The 20,842-nt window shown below is 46.0% G+C and overlaps 1 protein-coding gene across 1 annotated transcript in view; it reads right to left on the reverse strand.

Annotated features, from left to right (window-relative positions):
* Nucleotides 1-6,384: 6,384 nt before the first annotated feature.
* LOC138368968 (phospholipid scramblase-like) overlaps nucleotides 6,385-20,842 on the reverse strand; it is a 39,811-nt gene continuing 25,353 nt past the window's right edge. Inside the window, exon 2 of the mRNA XM_069331699.1 lies at nucleotides 6,385-7,274. Coding sequence (XP_069187800.1) covers nucleotides 6,385-7,274 — 890 coding nt within the window. The remainder of the gene's footprint in view (nucleotides 7,275-20,842) is intronic.

Raw genomic sequence — 20,842 nt, forward strand, 5'->3', positions numbered from 1 at the left:
TATATTCGTACTGCTTTTGCTGCGAAGACCTCCGTTGTTGCCGTCCTTTTTGACCTAGAAAAGGCTTACGACACCACTTGGCGTTATCATATCCTATCTCAACTTCATTCTTTTGGCCTTCGTGGTCATCTCCCTCTCTTTCTCCGCAGCTTCCTCTCTCGTCGTTCCTTTCGGGTGCGCCTTGGTACCGCTCTGTCTCCCTCTTTTCAGCAATACGAAGGTGTGCCCCAGGGTAGTGTTCTGAGCACTACTCTTTTTCTTGTTGCCCTCAATGGTCTTCTTTCCTCTCTTCCTTCTGGTGTCTTCTCCGCTCTCTATGTCGATGATCTTACCCTTTGTTGTCAGGGTGATGATTCGCCTCTCCTTCAACGCCGGCTTCAACTTGCAATTGATGCCGTGTCGTCTTGGGCCACAGGTCATGGCTTCAAGTTCTCTACTTCTAAGACTTGTGCCATGACTTTTACGCGGAAACGGGTTGTTCTTCGTCCCTCTTTGTCACTTTATGGTCATCCCCTTGAATACAAAGATTCCGCAAAGCTTTTGGGGTTATTCCTTGACACTCGTTTGTCTTGGTCTCCCCATATCTCTTACCTCCGTGTTGAGTGCTCTAAGGCCCTTACCCTCCTTCGGGTCTTGTCCCATACTTCTTGGGGGGCAGATAGGCGCACTCTCCTTGCTTTACATTCCTCTCTCGTCCTGTCTAAGCTCGATTATGGTTGCCCTGCTTACTCGTCTGCTTCTCCTTCTACTCTTCGCCGTCTTGATGCTTTGCACCATACTGGGCTGCGCCTCAGTTCTGGTGCCTTTCGTTCGACTCCCATCCTTAGCTTGTATGTTGACACTGGCTTCCTGTCTCTCCAGGACCGCCGTGATCGCTACTGTCTTCGCTATCTTGCGCGGTCCTTGCAACATCCTTCCTCTCGCCTCTGTCGTGCTTTAACTTTTACCCCTCCTGCGGTTCCTGTTCCTCTTCACCACCTCTCTCTTTCTGTCCGGTTATCTCGCCTACAGGATTCTCTAACCGTTCGTATTTCTGATGTTTCTCCTCGTGTTGTTCCTTCTTTACCCCCGTGGAGGGTCCCTCTTCCGCGGTTTTGTACTTCCTTGACCCGTATCACTAAAGCTTTTACCCCTCCTACGGTTCTAAAACGCCTTTTCCTCGAGCACTTTTCTTCTCACTCCCGATCCGTTTCTGTCTTCACCGATGGGTCTAAGTCAGCGGACGGTGTTGGCTACTCTGTTGTTTTTCCTGATCGCACTTATATGTGTCGCTTGCCTCCGGAGACTAGCATCTTTACAGCAGAACTTTATGCTATTCTCTATGCTCTTCGTCTCCTGCTTTCTCGTTGTCAGTCTTCCTTTGTGGTTGTTGTTGACTCTCGTAGTGCCCTCATGGCTCTCGGGTCCTTTAATCCGGTTCATCCAGTAGTTGTCGAGATCCAGCATTGGCTGTTTCTCGTTCACAGTAAATTTAAGTCGGTTGAGTTTTGTTGGGTTCCCAGCCATATTGGTGTGTCTTTAAATGAGCGTGCGGATGCTGCCGCTAAGGAAGCTGTCCGCTCTTGTCCCATCTCTCGTAAAGGCATTCCGTATTCCGACTTTTACCCAGTTATCCATTCCTCAGTTCTTACCCGTTGGCAGGCTTCTTGGTTGTCTGTTACTGGTAACAAGCTACGTACTCTTAAATGTTGTGTTTCCTCGTGGCCGTCCTCCTTCCACCGTAACCGGCGGTGGGAAACAGCTCTGGCGAGGTTGCGTATTGGCCATACTCGCTTAACCCATGGTCACTTGATGGAGCGCCGCCCTGCTCCTTATTGTCCTAGTTGCATTGTCCCTCTTACGGTCGTGCATGTCCTTCTTGAATGTCCTGACTTCCAGGACGAGCGTGTGTCTTGCTTTCCGACCGCCCCTCGCGGTCACCTGTCCCTCGATAGAATTCTTGGTGACTCGGATACTTTTGATATCGTTCGCCTTATGCGTTTTTGTTCTCGTATTGGCATCCTTGGTGATATTTAGCGCCCTCTGATTATTTTGCGTATTTGATGGTGCTACATAGCCTTCCCGGTTTGGTGCCTTCTTTTGATAATTACTTACTTACTTACTGACAGACACCTGGGGGCGTCTACTGACAGACACCAGGGGGCGTCTACTGACAGACACCAGGGGCGTCTACTGACAGACACCTGGGGGCGTCTACTGACAGACACCTGGGGGCGTCTACTGACAGACACCTGGGGGCGTCTACTGACAGACACCTGGGGGCGTCTACAGACAGACACCTGGGGGCGTCTACTGACAGACACCTGGGGGCGTCTACTGACAGACACCAGGGGGCGTCTACTGACAGACACCAGGGGGCGTCTACTGACAGACACCAGGGGGCGTCTACTGACAGACACCAGGGGGCGTCTACTGACAGACACCAGGGGGCGTCTACAGACAGACACCAGGGGGCGTCTACTGACAGACACCAGGGGGCGTCTACAGACAGACACCAGGGGGCGTCTACTGACAGACACCAGGGGGCGTCTACAGACAGACACCTGGGGGCGTCTACTGACAGACACCAGGGGGCGTCTACTGACAGACACCAGGGGGCGTCTACTGACAGACACCTGGGGGCGTCTACTGACAGACACCTGGGGACGTCTACTGACAGACACCTGGGGGCGTCTACAGACAGACACCAGGGGGTGTCTACTGACAGACACCTGGGGGCGTCTACTGACAGACACCTGGGGGCGTCTACTGACAGACACCAGGGGGCGTCTACTGACAGACACCAGGGGGCGTCTACTGACAGACACCAGGGGGCGTCTACTGACAGACACCAGGGGGCGTCTACAGACAGACACCAGGGGGCGTCTACTGACAGACACCAGGGGGCGTCTACAGACAGACACCAGGGGGCGTCTACTGACAGACACCAGGGGGCGTCTACAGACAGACACCTGGGGGCGTCTACTGACAGACACCAGGGGGCGTCTACAGACAGACACCTGGGGCGGCCTAGGGAGTCGTGGCCGGTAAATAAATAGCTTAACGATGTGTGGGCTGAAGTAGGCCTACCTCAAGCCCTAACCATCTCATACATGGCTACATTTCTTAATCATTAAGACTAGGCCTACGGGGTTATCGGATTAGCATTTGTATATGAATTCCGTAAGCAACGAGTCGCTCCGTCAAACCCTGACCTGACAGCTGTCAGGATTGACAGCTGTTACTTGGTTTAATCCTGGCTACAAGTGGGAGAGTCTAAGGCAGGTGGAGCCGTCGACGGCCAAACAAGGTAGTTATCAGGGGAGGTAGTCGAGCCATTAGGACTATATAGCACAGGGAAGGGGTCAGGATAAGGAGTTGGGATGGGACGGGGGGAAGGAATGGTGCCCAACCACTTGGACGGTCGGGGATTGAACGCCGACCTGCATGAAGCGAGACCGTCTAGCCCAAGTGGTTGGGTCTAGGGGCAAAAATTGTTTTAATATGATCACTTGTTTGTATATGTTAAACAAGTAGTTGAGTAGTTAACGTGACAACCCTGTGTACAGTACCCAGTGTACAGTACCCAGTGTATAGTACCCAGTGTACAGTACCCAGTGTACAGTACCCAGTGTACAGTACCCAGTGTACAGTACCCAGTGTACAGTACCCAGTGTACAGTACCCACTGTACAGTACCCACTGTACAGTACCCCAGTGTACAGTACCCAGTGTACAGTACCCAGTGTACAGTACCCAGTGTACAGTACCCACTGTACAGTACCCAGCGTACAGTACCCCAGTGTACAGTACCCCAGTGTACAGTACACAGTGTACAGTACCCAGTGTACAGTACCCCAGTGTACAGTACCCAGTGTACAGTACCCAGTGTACAGTACCCAGTGTACAGTACCCAGTGTACAGTACCCAGTGTACAGTACCCAGTGTACAGTACCCAGTGTACAGTACCCCAGTGTACAGTACCCAGTGTACAGTACCCAGTGTACAGTACCCAGTGTACAGTACCCCAGTGTACAGTACCCACTGTACAGTACCCAGTGTACAGTACCCAGTGTACAGTACCCAGTGTACAGTACCCACTGTACAGTACCCCAGTGTACAGTACCCCAGTGTACAGTACCCAGTGTACAGTACCCAGTGTACAGTACCCAGTGTACAGTACCCAGTGTACAGTACCCCAGTGTACAGTACCCAGTGTACAGTACCCACTGTACAGTACCCAGTGTACAGTACCCAGTGTACAGTACCCACTGTACAGTACCCCAGTGTACAGTACCCCAGTGTACAGTACCCAGTGTACAGTACCCACTGTACAGTACCCACTGTACAGTACCCCAGTGTACAGTACCCCAGTGTACAGTACCCAGTGTACAGTACCCAGTGTACAGTACCCAGTGTACAGTACCCAGTGTACAGTACCCCAGTGTACAGTACCCAGTGTACAGTACCCAGTGTACAGTACCCAGTGTACAGTACCCCAGTGTACAGTACCCCAGTGTACAGTACCCCAGTGTACAGTACCCCAGTGTACAGTACCCAGTGTACAGTACCCAGTGTACAGTACCCCAGTGTACAGTACCCCAGTGTACAGTACCCCAGTGTACAGTACCCCAGTGTACAGTACCCCAGTGTACAGTACCCAGTGTACAGTACCCAGTGTACAGTACCCCAGTGTACAGTACCCCAGTGTACAGTACCCAGTGTACAGTACCCAGTGTACAGTACCCAGTGTACAGTACCCACTGTACAGTACCCCAGTGTACAGTACCCCAGTGTACAGTACCCCAGTGTACAGTACCCAGTGTACAGTACCCACTGTACAGTACCCACTGTACAGTACCCCAGTGTACAGTACCCCAGTGTACAGTACCCAGTGTACATGTCCCACTGTACAGTACCCACTGTACAGTACCCCAGTGTACAGTACCCAGTGTACATGTCCCACTGTACAGTACCCACTGTACAGTACCCCAGTGTACAGTACCCACTGTACAGTACCCACTGTACAGTACCCCAGTGTACAGTACCCACTGTACAGTACCCCAGTGTACAGTACCCCAGTGTACAGTACCCCAGTGTACAGTACCCAGTGTACAGTACCCACTGTACAGTACCCACTGTACAGTACCCCAGTGTACAGTACCCAGTGTACAGTACCCAGTGTACAGTACCCAGTGTACAGTACCCCAGTGTACAGTACCCCAGTGTACAGTACCCAGTGTACAGTACCCACTGTACAGTACCCACTGTACAGTACCCCAGTGTACAGTACCCCAGTGTACAGTACCCCAGTGTACAGTACCCAGTGTACAGTACCCCAGTGTACAGTACCCAGTGTACAGTACCCAGTGTACAGTACCCAGTGTACAGTACCCACTGTACAGTACCCCAGTGTACAGTACCCCAGTGTACAGTACCCCAGTGTACAGTACCCAGTGTACAGTACCCACTGTACAGTACCCACTGTACAGTACCCCAGTGTACAGTACCCCAGTGTACAGTACCCCAGTGTACAGTACCCACTGTACAGTACCCAGTGTACAGTACCCCAGTGTACAGTACCCACTGTACAGTACCCCAGTGTACAGTACCCACTGTACAGTACCCCAGTGTACAGTACCCAGTGTACAGTACCCACTGTACAGTACCCCAGTGTACAGTACCCCAGTGTACAGTACCCCAGTGTACAGTACCCCAGTGTACAGTACCCACTGTACAGTACCCAGTGTACAGTACCCAGTGTACAGTACCCAGTGTACAGTACCCAGTGTACAGTACCCCAGTGTACAGTACCCACTGTACAGTACCCCAGTGTACAGTACCCCAGTGTACAGTACCCCAGTGTACAGTACCCAGTGTACAGTACCCAGTGTACAGTACCCCAGTGTACAGTACCCAGTGTACAGTACCCAGTGTACAGTACCCAGTGTACAGTACCCCAGTGTACAGTACCCAGTGTACAGTACCCACTGTACAGTACCCCAGTGTACAGTACCCAGTGTACAGTACCCAGTGTACAGTACCCCAGTGTACAGTACCCAGTGTACAGTACCCCAGTGTACAGTACCCCAGTGTACAGTACCCAGTGTACAGTACCCAGTGTACAGTACCCCAGTGTACAGTACCCCAGTGTACAGTACCCAGTGTACAGTACCCAGTGTACAGTACCCCAGTGTACAGTACCCCAGTGTACAGTACCCCAGTGTACAGTACCCCAATGTACAGTACCCAGTGTACAGTACCCCAGTGTACAGTACCCCAGTGTACAGTACCCCAGTGTACAGTACCTAGTGTACAGTACCCAGTGTACAGTACCCAGTGTACAGTACCCACTATAGAGTACCCACTGTACAGTACCAGACGCAAGAGACGCAGCTGAAATACATTAATCCTGTAAAACAAACATTGGAACACTAACGTATGTGTTTACAATCTTTGGAACACTAACGTCGGTGTTCACAATCTTTGGAACACTAACGTCGGTGTTCACAATCTTTGGAACACTAACGTCGGTGTTCACAATGTTTGGAACACTAACGTCGGTGTTCACAATCTTTGGAACACTAACGTCGGTGTTCACAATCTTTGGAACACTAACGTCGGTGTTCACAATGTTTGGAACACTAACGTCGGTGTTCACAATGTTTGGAACACTAACGTATGTGTTTACAATCTTTGGAACACTAACGTCGGTGTTCACAATCTTTGGAACACTAACGTCGGTGTTCACAATCTTTGGAACACTAACGTCGGTGTTCACAATGTTTGGAACACTAACGTCGGTGTTCACAATCTTTGGAACACTAACGTCGGTGTTCACAATGTTTGGAACACTAACGTCTGTGTTCATAATCTTTGGAACACTAACGTCTGTATTCACAATGTTTGGAACACTAACGTCGGTGTTCACAATGTTTGGAACACTAACGTCGGTGTTCACAATCTTTGGAACACTAACGTCGGTGTTCACAATCTTTGGAACACTAACGTCGGTGTTCACAATGTTTGGAACACTAACGTCGGTGTTCACAATCTTTGGAACACTAACGTCGGTGTTCACAATCTTTGGAACACTAACGTCGGTGTTCACAATCTTTGGAACACTAACGTCGGTGTTCACAATGTTTGGAACACTAACGTCGGTGTTCACAATGTTTGGAACACTAACGTCGGTGTTCACAATGTTTGGAACACTAACGTCGGTGTTCACAATCTTTGGAACACTAACGTCGGTGTTCACAATCTTTGGAACACTAACGTCGGTGTTCACAATCCCTTAACAATATTTCGTCGACAATGTTGCCAGTTGAATTCCTATTCTAATAGTATAATTTCAGACGCATTTCTCTTTTATATTGTTAAATGCGTTATTACTCTATGTAGTCTATGGTGGTCCATCACTATATTGGTACTATGGTGGTCCATCACTATATTGGTACTATGGTGGTCCGTCACTATATATTGGTACTATGGTGGTCCATCACTATATATTGGTACTATGGTGGTCCATCACTATATATTGGTACTATGGTGGTCCATCACTATATATTGGTACTATGGTGGTCCATCATTATATATTGGTACTATGGTGGTCCGTCACTATATATTGGTACTATGGTGGTCCATCACTATATATTGGTACTATGGTGGTCCATCACTATATATTGGTACTATGGTGGTCCGTCACTATACATTGGTACTATGGTGGTCCATCACTATATATTGGTACTATGGTGGTCCGTCACTATATATTGGTACTATGGTGGTCCATCACTATATTGGTACTATGGTGGTCCATCATTATATATTAGTACTATGGTGGTCCGTCACTATATATTGGTACTATGGTGGTCCATTACTATATATTGGTACTATGGTGGTCCGTCACTATATATTGGTACTATGGTGGTCCGTCACTATATATTGGTACTATGGTGGTCCGTCACTATATATTGGTACTATGGTGGTCCGTCACTATATATTGGTACTATGGTGGTCCGTCACTATATATTGGTACTATGGTGGTCCATCACTATATATTGGTACTATGGTGGTCCGTCACTATATATTGGTACTATGGTGGTCCGTCACTATATATTGGTACTATGGTGGTCCGTCACTATATATTGGTACTATGGTGGTCCGTCACTATATATTGGTACTATGGTGATCCGTCACTATATATTGGTACTATGGTGGTCCATCACTATATATTGGTACTATGGTGGTCCATCACTATATATTGGTACTATGGTGGTCCATCACTATATATTGGTACTATGGTGGTCCGTCACTGTATATTGGTACTATGGTGGTCCATCACTATATATTGGTACTATGGTGGTCCATCACTATATATTGGTACTATGGTGGTCCATCACTATATATTGGTACTATGGTGGTCCATCACTATATATTGGTACTATGGTGGTCCGTCACTATATATAGGTACTATGGTGGTCCATCACTATATATTGGTACTATGGTGGTCCATCACTATATATTGGTACTATGGTGGTCCATCACTATATATTGGTACTATGGTGGTCCATCACTATATATTGGTACTATGGTGGTCCATCACTATATTGGTACTATGGTGGTCCATCACTATATATTGGTACTATGGTGGTCCGTCACTATATATTGGTACTATGGTGGTCCGTCACTATATATTGGTACTATGGTGGTCCATCACTATATATTAGGACTATGGTGGTCCGTCACTATATATTGGTACTATGGTGGTCCGTCACTATATATTGGTACTATGGTGGTCCGTCACTATATATTGGTACTATGGTGGTCCATCACTATATATTGGTACTATGGTGGTCCGTCACTATATATTGGTACTATGGTGGTCCGTCACTATATATTGGTACTATGGTGGTCCATCACTATATATTGGTACTATGGTGGTCCATCACTATATATTGGTACTATGGTGGTCCGTCACTATATATAGGTACTATGGTGGTCCATCACTATATATTGGTACTATGGTGGTCCATCACTATATATTGGTACTATGGTGGTCCATCACTATATATTGGTACTATGGTGGTCCATCACTATATTGGTACTATGGTGGTCCATCACTATATATTGGTACTATGGTGGTCCGTCACTATATATTGGTACTATGGTGGTCCGTCACTATATATTGGTACTATGGTGGTCCATCACTATATATTAGGACTATGGTGGTCCGTCACTATATATATTGGTACTATGGTGGTCCATCACCATATATTGGTACTATGGTGGTCCATCACCCTATATTAGGACTATGGTGGTCCGTCACTATATATTGGTACTATGGTGGTCCATCACTATATATTGGTACTATGGTGGTCCATCACCATATATTGGTACTATGGTGGTCCATCACCATATATTGGTACTATGGTGGTCCATCACCATATATTAGGACTATGGTGGTCCGTCACTATATATTGGTACTATGGTGGTCCATCACTATATATTGGTACTATGGTGGTCCATCACTATATATTGGTACTCTGGTGGTCTGTCACTATATATTGGTACTATGGTGGTCCATCACTATATATTGGTACTATGGTGGTCCATCACTATATTGGTACTATGGTGGTCCGTCACTATATTCGTACTATGGTGGTCCGTCACTATATTGGTACTATGGTGGTCCCTCACTATATATTGGTACTATGGTGGTCTGTCACTATATTGGTACTATGGTGGTCCGTCACTATATATTGGTACTATGGTGGTCCGTCACCATATATTGGTACTATGGTGGTCCGTCACTATATATTGGTACTATGGTGGTCCGTCACTATATTGGTACTATGGTGGTCCGTCACTATATATTGGTACTATGGTGGTCCGTCACCATATATTGGTACTATGGTGTTCCGTCACTATATATTGGTACTATGGTGGTCCATCACTATATATTGGTACTATGGTGGTCTGTCACTATATATTGGTACTATGGTGGTCCATCACTATATATTGGTACTATGGTGGTCCATCACTATATTGGTACTATGGTGGTCCGTCACTATATTCGTACTATGGTGGTCCGTCACTATATATTGGTACTATGGTGGTCTGTCACTATATTGGTACTATGGTGGTCCATAACTATATATTGGTACTATGGTGGTCCATCACTATATATTGGTACTATGGTGGTCCATCGTTATATATTGGTACTATGGTGGTCCATCACTATATATTGGTACTATGGTGGTCCATCACTATATATTGGTACTATGGTGGTCTATCACTATATATTGGTACTATGGTGGTCCATCACTACATATTGGTACAATGGTGATCCATCACTATATATTGGTACTCTATGATGGAGGTGGAAATGATGTTGGACGAGTTAGGAGTGAGGAACTGATACAGTGGTTTAAGACAACCAAACAATTAGTTAGGATCAAGGAAGGAATCCCGATCATATGTGGCATTCTTCCAAGAAAGGGAGTTGGAAACGAATGGTTGTCGAGGGCACTTGGTGTCAACTGCCGACTGGACAAATATTGTAAATCAAATGCAATATCATTCATAGATAACTGGAAACACTTCTATGGAAGAAATGACATGTATGCTCGGGATGGGGTGCATCTGTCTAGTACAGCGACCAAAACTGAACTGTATAAGCTAAATGGGGCCTAACCAGAGCAAGATATACCTGAAGAACAACACAAGTGTAAACAAATCCCAGTGTCCTATTTGCCTTATTACGAACATTCATGCATTTATTTTTTGGTTTTTAATTCTTACTAATCATAACTCCCAGATCCCTTTCGTAATCCGACTTCGCAATCTCAACACCATCTAGCTCGTATCTTGTAACTCTATCATCATTACCTAGCCTCAGAACCTTACATTTATCAGCATTAAACTGCATCAGCCAATCTTTTGACCATTTCAAAACCCATTTAGATCGTCTTGAAGTGATACTGAGTCTTTTTCCGGGCTTATGCCCCTCCCAATTATTGTATGGCCAAATTGCAAATATTGCTGCTCAAACCTGAATCTAAATCATTTATATATATATATATATATATATATATATATATATATATATATATATATATATATATATATATATATATATATATATATATATATATATATATATATATATATATATATATATATCGTGATCCAGCCTGTACTCCTCTTGACATACCAGAAAGCAATCTAAGGAAACTACTCCAAGCTTGTACTAAAGAGGCACCCTTCTTGAGCCCGGATGGGCACATGTATAAGCAAGTAGATGGGGTCGCCATGGGTTCTCCCCTAGGTGTCCTGTTTGCAAACTTCTACATGGGTACCATCGAGCAAAAAGTCTTAGTCGACATGAACTTGAAACCGGCCATATACTGCAGGTATGTTGACGACATTTTTACACAGGCACCTGATGTCAGACATCTGCAGGAGCTGAAGGAGGCATTTGAGCAGAGTTCCGTGCTGCGTTTCACTTACGAGATGGAAAAGGATGGGAAGCTGCCCTTTCTAGATGTAACAGTCATGGAAAAGAGCGGAGGTTTCCACACTGCAGTCTACACTAAGGAAACAAACATAGGAATGTGCCTAAATGCCAACAGCGACTGCCCAGACAGGTACAAGAGGAGTATTGTTAACGCTTATGTCGACCGTGCTCTCAGCCACAGCTCAGAATGGAAGCAAGTCGACGAAGAACTCTGTAGGGTAAGGCAGGTCTTAGTCAACAACGGCTTCTCCAATGGTTTCGTCGAAGACATCATAAGAAGGAAAGTGAAACGCCATGCAACCTCTGAAGAGACAACTAACACAACACCTATACCCCCTATTAGACTATTTTACAGGAACTTCTTTTCCACAGCTCATAAAACGGAGGAAAGGGTCCTGAAAGATATTGTTAATAGAAACGTTATCCCTACAGACAAAAATCAGAGGATACAACTGACGATTTACTATAAAATCAGAAAAACGGCCAGCCTACTCATGAGAAACTCTCCAGACACAAAGCAGAACGCTTTAAAAGAGACAACGTCGTCTATGCCTTCAAATGCCCACTTGGGGACTGTAAGCTCCAAAAAACCCAGTATATAGGCAAGACAACAACATCTCTTTCTAGGCGTTTAACGATGCATAAGCAACAGGGCTCCATTAAGGAACATATAATCTCTTCCCACAACCAAACCATCGCCAGAGAAATCCTAGTAAACAACACAGAAATCATCGATAGATACAGCGATAGCAGACGGCTTGACGTTTGCGAGGCACTGCACATTAAGAAGTCAACACCAGCAATCAACAGCCAATTAATGCACAACTATATTCTACCCACCTCAAGACTCCGCTCCAATATAGAAGCATCAAGAAATATGGACCAATAGGCTTTCTACAATCACTTCCATTTCAATACCCATTGTTTCGTGTTCTGTCTTGTGTTGATGAAATTAATACCCTATTAAATACCACCTCACCCCATCCACCTCACTCAAAAGTAGATATAAACAAATCGGAGATATGTAAGTTCCATTCAGTTGTGTATGTGTAAAGTCTTTGAAAATGTAATAAGTTTTACGAAATGCGCTCAAGTGTCGCGTCAGACTAGAAATAAAAATGAATTTTGGAGAATTGATTTTTGAATTACCTCCAACAGTGAAAAGAAATATACGATAGATTGAGAAAATTCGTGTTAGAATTATTAATCTTACTTTTTCGGTCATATTTAATAATATATATATATATATATATATATATATATATATATATATATATATATATATATATATATATATATATATATATATATATATATATATATATATATATATATATATATTATGAATAACAGAGGTCCCAGAACAGAGCCTTGAGGCACTCCACTGACATTTTCCCACTCTGACTTAACCCCAATTATACTAATTCTCTGTTTCCTTTGGTATAGCCATGCCTATTCCAACTTAATATAGCAACCCCAATACCGTGAGCCTCTATCTTTTTAATCAGTCTTTCATGTGGCACTGTATCAAAAGGTTTGCTAAAGTCAAGGTGCACAACATCACAATCCTTACCACTATCAACTGCCTCAACTATGCTGGAATAAAATGATATCAAATTTGTTAAACATGAACGGCCAATTGAAAAACCATATTGAAAATCATTTATAAATTTATGTTTTTCAATATGAAGACGAATGGTATTTGCAATTATCGATTCAAGTAACTTTCCCACAATAGACATTAAGCTAATTGGCCGATAGTTTGACTCAAGTGATCTATCTCCTTTCTTGAAAATTGGAACCACATTAGCAACCTTCCACGACTCTGGCACTCTGCCTACACCTTCACCTTACACCTTGAGGTGATTTCGGGGTTCAGCGTCCCCGTGGCCTGGTCGTCGACCAGGCCTCCTGGTTGCTGGACTGGTCAACCAGGCTGTTGGACGCGGCTGCTCGCAGTCTGACGTATGAGTCACAGCCTGGTTGATCAGGTATCATTTGGAGGTGTTTGTCAAGTTCTTTCTTGAACACTGTGAGGGGTCGGTCAGTTATTCCCCTTATGAGTAGTGAAAGCGTGTTGAACAGTCTCGGACCTATGACGTTGATAGTGTTTTCTCAGAGTACCTGTTGCACCTCTGCTCTTCAACGGGGGTACTCTGCACATCCTGCCATACCTCCTAGTCATGTTATGTGATTTCTGTGTGTAGGTTTAGGACCAGCCCCTCTACTGTTTTCCACGTGTAAATTATTATGTATCTCTCCCGCCTGCTCTCAAGAAAATACAGATTTAGGCTCTTTAGTCGGTCCCAGTAGTTTAGATGTTTTACTGAGTGGATTCTTGCAGTAAAGGATCTCTGTACGCTCTCCAGGTCAGCAATTTCTCCAGCTTTGGAAGGGGCTGTCATTGTGCAGCAGTACTCCACTCTAGAGAGCACTAGCGAGCACTAGCGCCTGACTCTAATGATTTATTAATTATGGTAGACAACGGATCGCAAAGCTCCTCTTTGCATTCTTTAAGCACCCTGGCAAACACTTCATCCGGCCCTGGGGATTTGTTTGGTTTGAGTTAAACTATTTTTCTAATAACATCATCCTTGGTAACTGTTAGACTAGTCAACCTGTCCTCGTCCCCACCCACATAGACTTGTTCGGCTGAAGGCATAGAGTTAAGTTTTTGCTTTAGTAAATACAGAGATAAAATATTTATTACAAATTCTACTCATCTCTTCGTCATTATGCGTTTTCTGACCTGTCTCAGTTTTTAATGGACCTATCCTTTCCCTAATCGTTGTTCAATATAGCTGATTTTTTTTTTTTAGGATTTGCCTTTGCTTGCCCTGCTATACGAACTTCATAGTTTCTTTTGACCCTCCTTATTTCTGTTTTAACATTTCTAACCAGTTGGACGAAGTTTTGTTCTAAACTGACTTCCCCATTCTTAATCCATTTGTACCACGCTCTCCTTCTACCTATAAGGTTCTTCAGTTCCTGTGGTATCTATTCGGATCATTAGTATTCGATCTATTCAATTTATATGGTATACTACGTTCCTGTGCTTTGCTTAGAATATTTTTAAATAAGTTATATTTTGAATCCACATCGAAATCCCTGTTTACATCACCTATCGCTGGGTTCACGTCTCGCTCCAGGACCGGTTCCATCCCCTATGCCAAAGACTTTCCAATCTATTTCACCCAATAAATTTCTTACACTATTAATATCAGCTTTTCGATATTCTAGCACTTTAACAGGTTATTCACCTACAGATCTATTCCATTCTATGCTAAATCTGATTTCTTTGTCATCGCTGTTCCCTAGCTCACTCCCTATTTCGATATCATTAATTTGTGTTTCCCTGTTAGTTAACACTAAATCTACAATAATATTTTCCCGCGTTGGTTCCTTAATGTGTTGCATAAGAAATCAATCGTCAATTAATTCTAGAAACTTTTCTGCTTCAAAATTCCTTGTTCTGTTAATCCAGTTTATTCCACTAAAATTAAAGTCACCCATGACACAAATACTGTTAGGCCTAGATGCTCTAGATATTTGATCCCATAGGTACTTTGCTTCTATTCTGTCTAGAATGGAAGGTCTAAGGTTGGTGGCGTGTATATTTAGTAATGGTACTATGGTGGTCCATCACTATATATATTGGTACTTTATGTTGGTCCATCACTACATAATGGTACTATGGTGGTCCATCACTATATATATTGGTACTTTATGTTGGTCCATCACTACATAATGGTACTATGGTGGTCCATCACTACATAATGGTACTATGGTGTTCCATCACTACATAATGGAACTATGGTGGTCCATAGCTACATAATGGTACTACGGTGGTCCATCACTACATAATGGTACTATGGTGGTCCATCACTACATAAAGGCACTATGGTGGTCCATCACTACATAAAGGCACTATGGTGGTCCATCACTACATAAAGGCACTATGGTGGTCCATCACTACATAAAGGCACTATGGTGGTCCATCACTACATAATGGTACTATGGTGGTCCATCACTACATAATGGTACTATGGTGGTCCATCACTATATATATTGGTACTTTATGTTGGTCCATCACTACATAATGATACTATGGTGGTCCATCACTACATAATGGTACTATGGTGGTCCATCACTACATAATGGTATTATGGTGGTCCATCACTACATAATGGTACTATGGTGGTCCATCACTATATATATTGATACTTTATGATGGTCCATCACTACATAATGGTACTATGGTGGTCCATCACTACATAATGGTACTATGGTGGTCCATCACTACATAATGGTATTATGGTGGTCCATCACTACATAATGGTACTATGGTGGTCCATCACTATATATATTGATACTTTATGATGGTCCATCACTACATAATGGTACTATGGTGGTCCATCACTACATAATGGCACTATGGTGGTCCATCACTACATAATGGCACTATGGTGGTCCATCACTACATGATGGTACTATGGTGGTCCATCACTACATCATGGTACTATGGTGGTCCATCACTACATGATGGTACTATGGTGGTCCATCACTACATGATGGTACTATGGTGGTCCATCACTATATATATTGATACTTTATGATGGTCCATCACTACATAATGGTACTATGGTGGTCCATCACTACATAATGGCACTATGGTGGTCCATCACTACATAATGGCACTATGGTGGTCCATCACTACATGATGGTACTATGGTGGTCCATCACTACTTAATGGTACTATGGTGGTCCATCACTACATAATGGTACTATGGTGGTCCATCACTACATCATGGTACTATGGTGGTCCATCACTACATGATGGTACTATGGTGGTCCATCACTACATAATGGTACTATGGTGGTCCATCACTACATGATGGTACTATGGTGGTCCATCACTACATAATGGTACTATGGTGGTCCATCACTACATGATGGTACTATGGTGGTCCATCACTTCATAATGGTACTATGGTGGTCCATCACTACATAATGGTACTATGGTGGTCCATCACTACATAATGGTACTATGGTGGTCCATCACTACATGATGGTACTATGGTGGTCCATCACTACATAATGGTACTATGGTGGTCCATCACTACATGATGGTACTATGGTGGTCCATCACTATATATATTGATACTTTATGATGGTCCATCACTACATAATGGTACTGTGGTGGTCCATCACTACATAATGGTACTATGGTGGTCCATCACTACATGATGGTACTATGGTGGTCCATCACTACATAATGGTACTATGGTGGTCCATCACTACATAATGGTACTATGGTGGTCCATCACTACATGATGGTACTATGGTGGTCCATCACTACATAATGGTACTATGGTGGTCCATCACTACATAATGGTACTATGGTGGTCCATCACTACATAATGGTACTATGGTGGTCCATCACTACATAATGGTACTATGGTGGTCCATCACTACATAATGGTACTATGGTGGTCCATCACTACATAATGGTACTATGGTGGTCCATCACTATATATATTGATACTTTATGATGGTCCATCACTACATAATGGTACTATGGTGGTCCATCACTACATGATGGTACTATGGTGGTCCATCACTACATAATGGTACTATGGTGGTCCATCACTACATAATGGTACTATGGTGGTCATCACTACCAGTGCGGGATATTCGCCTCTCCTTCTTGCACTCTAATCTCCTTGTGGTAAATAACATATGTCTATTATTTTGGCTGAACACTGTATACAGTACACAGTACACTGTATGCAGTACACTCTACACTCTACACAGTACAGTGTTCACAGTACACTGTACACAGTACCCTGTATGCAGTGCACTGTTCACAGTACACTTTTCACAGTACACTGTACGCAGTACACTGTAAACAGTACACTGTACGCAGTACACTGTTCACAGTACACTGTACGCAGTACACTGTTCACAGTACACTGTACGCAGTACACTGCAAACAGTACACTGTACACAGTACACAGTTCACAGCACACTGTACGCAGTACAGTGTACTGTGACAGAATCTCACCATGGATACTAAAGGAAGGTGCAGAAGCACTAAGTGTGCCACTCTCTATGGTGTATAACAGGTCACTGGAAACAGGAGACTTACCAGAAAGTTGGAAGACAGCTAACGTGGTCCCAATATACAAGAAGGGTAACAGGCAAGAGGCACTGAATTACAGGCCAGTTTCCCTAACTTGTATAAACTTGTTCACAGTACACTGTTCACAGTACACTGTATGTAGTACACTGTTCACAGTACACTGTATGCAGTACACTGTACACAGTACACTGTATGTAGTAAACTGTTCACAGTACACAGTATGTAGTACACTGTTCACAGTACACTGTATGTAGTAAACTGTTCACAGTACACAGTATGTAGTACACTGTTCACAGTACACTGTATGTAGTAAACTGTTCACAGTACACAGTATGTAGTACACTGTTCACAGTACACTGTATGTAGTACACTGTTCACAGTACACAGTATGTAGTACACTGTTCACAGTACACTGTATGTTGTACACTGTACCTGCCTAGTATAAAACTGTGTATTAGATGTAGCTGTATGAATGCAGACAGGTTAATGGAATAATTTAGTGGAGGACCAAACTAAGTGTAAACTCAGGAAGGTAATTAACTCAGAACGGAGGTAAATGGGTCGTGGGAGAGTGTAATCCGGACCACTGGAACCATTTAGCGTTACCCTAACGCCTTTATCCCACTTGGAGAGTCCTGATGCCTTTGTTCACCCGGCGGACCAGGTCAGAGGTGTTGTTTACTACACCAGACCACCACACCAGGGTCGTCCTTAGCTTGAGGACGACCACACGAGGGCTGGAGCAGCCTAAGCTTGAGGACCACACAACGGCTGGAGCAGCCTAAGCTTGAGGACCACACGAGGGCTGGAGGAGCCTAAGCTTGGGGACCACACAAGGGCTAGAGTAGTCTAAGCTTGAGGACCACACGAGGGCTGGAGCAGCCTAAGCTTGGGGACCACACAAGGGCTGGAGGAGTCTAAGCTTGAGGACCACACGAGGGCTGGAGGAGCCTAAGCTTGAGGACAACACGAGGGCTGGAGGAGTCTAAGCTTGGGGACCACACGAGGGCTGGAGGAGCCTAAGCTTGAGGACCACACGAGGGCTGGAGAAGCCTAAGCTTGGGGACCACACAAGGGCTGGAGGAGCCTAAGCTTGAGGACCACACAAGGGCTGGAGGAGTCTAAGCTTGAGGACCACACGAGGACTGGAGGAGTCTAAGCTTGAGGACCACACGAGGACTGGAGGAGTCTAAGCTTGAGGACCACTCGAGGGCTGGAGCAGTCTAAGCTTGAGGACCACACAAGGGCTGGAGGAGCCTAAGCTTGAGGACCACACGAGGGCTGGAGAAGCCTAAGCTTGGGGACCACACAAGGGCTGGAGGAGCCTAAGCTTGAGGACCACACAAGGGCTGGAGCAGCCTAAGCTTGAGGACCACACAAGGGCTGGAGGAGTCTAAGCTTGAGGACCACACGAGGGCTGGAGGAGCCTAAGCTTGAGAACCACACGAGGGCTGGAGGAGCCTAAGCTTGAGGACCACACGAGGGCTGGAGCAGCCTAAGCTTGAGGACCACACGAGGGCTGGAGCAGCATAAGCTTGAGGACCACACGAGGGCTGGAGCAGCCTAAGCTTGAGGACCACACGAGGGCTGGAGGAGCCTAAGCTTGAAGACCACACGAGGGCTGGAGCAGTCTAAGCTTGAGGACCACACGAGGGCTGGAGGAGCCTAAGCTTGGGGACCACACGAGGGCTGGAGCAGCCTAAGCTTGAGGACCACACGAGGGCTGGAGGAGTCTAAGCTTGAGGACCACACGAGGACTGGAGGAGTCTAAGCTTGAGGACCACACGAGGGCTGGAGGAGTCTAAGCTTGGGGACCACACGAGGGCTGGAGCAGTCTAAGCTTGGGGACCACACGAGGGCTGGAGGAGTCTAAGCTTGAGGACCACACGAGGACTGGAGGAGCCTAAGCTTGATGACCACACGAGGACTGGAGGAGTCTAAGCTTGGGGACCACACGAGGGCTGGAGCAGTCTAAGCTTGGGGACCACACAAGGGCTGGAGCAGCCTAAGCTTGAGGACCACACGAGGGCTGGAGCAGCCTAAGCTTGAGGACCACACGAGGACTGGAGGAGTCTAAGCTTGGGGACCACACGAGGGCTGGAGGAGTCTAAGCTTGAGAACCACACGAGGACTGGAGGAGCCTAAGCTTGAGGACCACACGAGGGCTGGAGCAGTCTAAGCTTGAGGACCACACGAGGGCTGGAGGAGCCTAAGCTTGGGGACCACACGAGGGCTGGAGCAGCCTAAGCTTGGGGACCACACAAGGGCTGGAGGAGTCTAAGCTTGAGGACCACACGAGGGCTGGAGCAGTCTAAGCTTGAGGACCACACGAGGGCTGGAGGAGCCTAAGCTTGAGGACCACACGAGGGCTGGAGCAGCCTAAGCTTGAGGACCACACGAGGACTGGAGGAGTCTAAGCTTGGGGACCACACGAGGGCTGGAGCAGTCTAAGCTTGTGGACCACACAAGGTCTGGAGCAGCCTAAGCTTGAGGACCACACGAGGGCTGGAGCAGCCTAAGCTTGAGGACCACACGAGGGCTGGAGCAGCCTAAGCTTGAGGACCACACGAGGGCTGGAGCAGTCTAAGCTTGAGGACCACACGAGGGCTGGAGGAGCCTAAGCTTGAGGACCACACGAGGGCTGGAGCAGCCTAAGCTTGAGGACCACACGAGGGCTGGAGCAGTCTAAGCTTGAGGACCACACGAGGGCTGGAGGAGCCTAAGCTTGAGGACCACACGAGGGATGGAGGAGCCTAAGCTTGAGGACCACACGAGGGCTGGAGCAGTCTAAGCTTGAGGACCACACGAGGGCTGGAGGAGCCTAAGCTTGGGGACCACACGAGGGCTGGAGCAGCCTAAGCTTGAGGACCACACAAGGGCTGGAGCAGTCTAAGCTTGAGGACCACACGAGGGCTGGAGCAGCCTATGCTTGAGGACCACACGAGGGCTGGAGGAGTCTAAGCTTGAGGACCACACGAGGGCTGGAGGAGTCTAAGCTTGAGGACCACACGAGGGCTGGAGGAGTCTAAGCTTGAGGACCACACAAGGGCTGGAGCAGTCTAAGCTTGAGGACCACACGAGGGCTGGAGGAGTCTAAGCTTGAGGACCACACGAGGGCTGGAGGAGCCTAAGCTTGAGGACCACACGAGGGCTGGAGGAGCCTAAGCTTGAGGACCACACAAGGGCTGGAGCAGTCTAAGCTTG

The sequence above is a fragment of the Procambarus clarkii genome, chromosome 26 (genome assembly GCF_040958095.1).
Source record: "Procambarus clarkii isolate CNS0578487 chromosome 26, FALCON_Pclarkii_2.0, whole genome shotgun sequence".
Taxonomy (NCBI): Eukaryota; Metazoa; Arthropoda; class Malacostraca; order Decapoda; family Cambaridae; genus Procambarus; species Procambarus clarkii.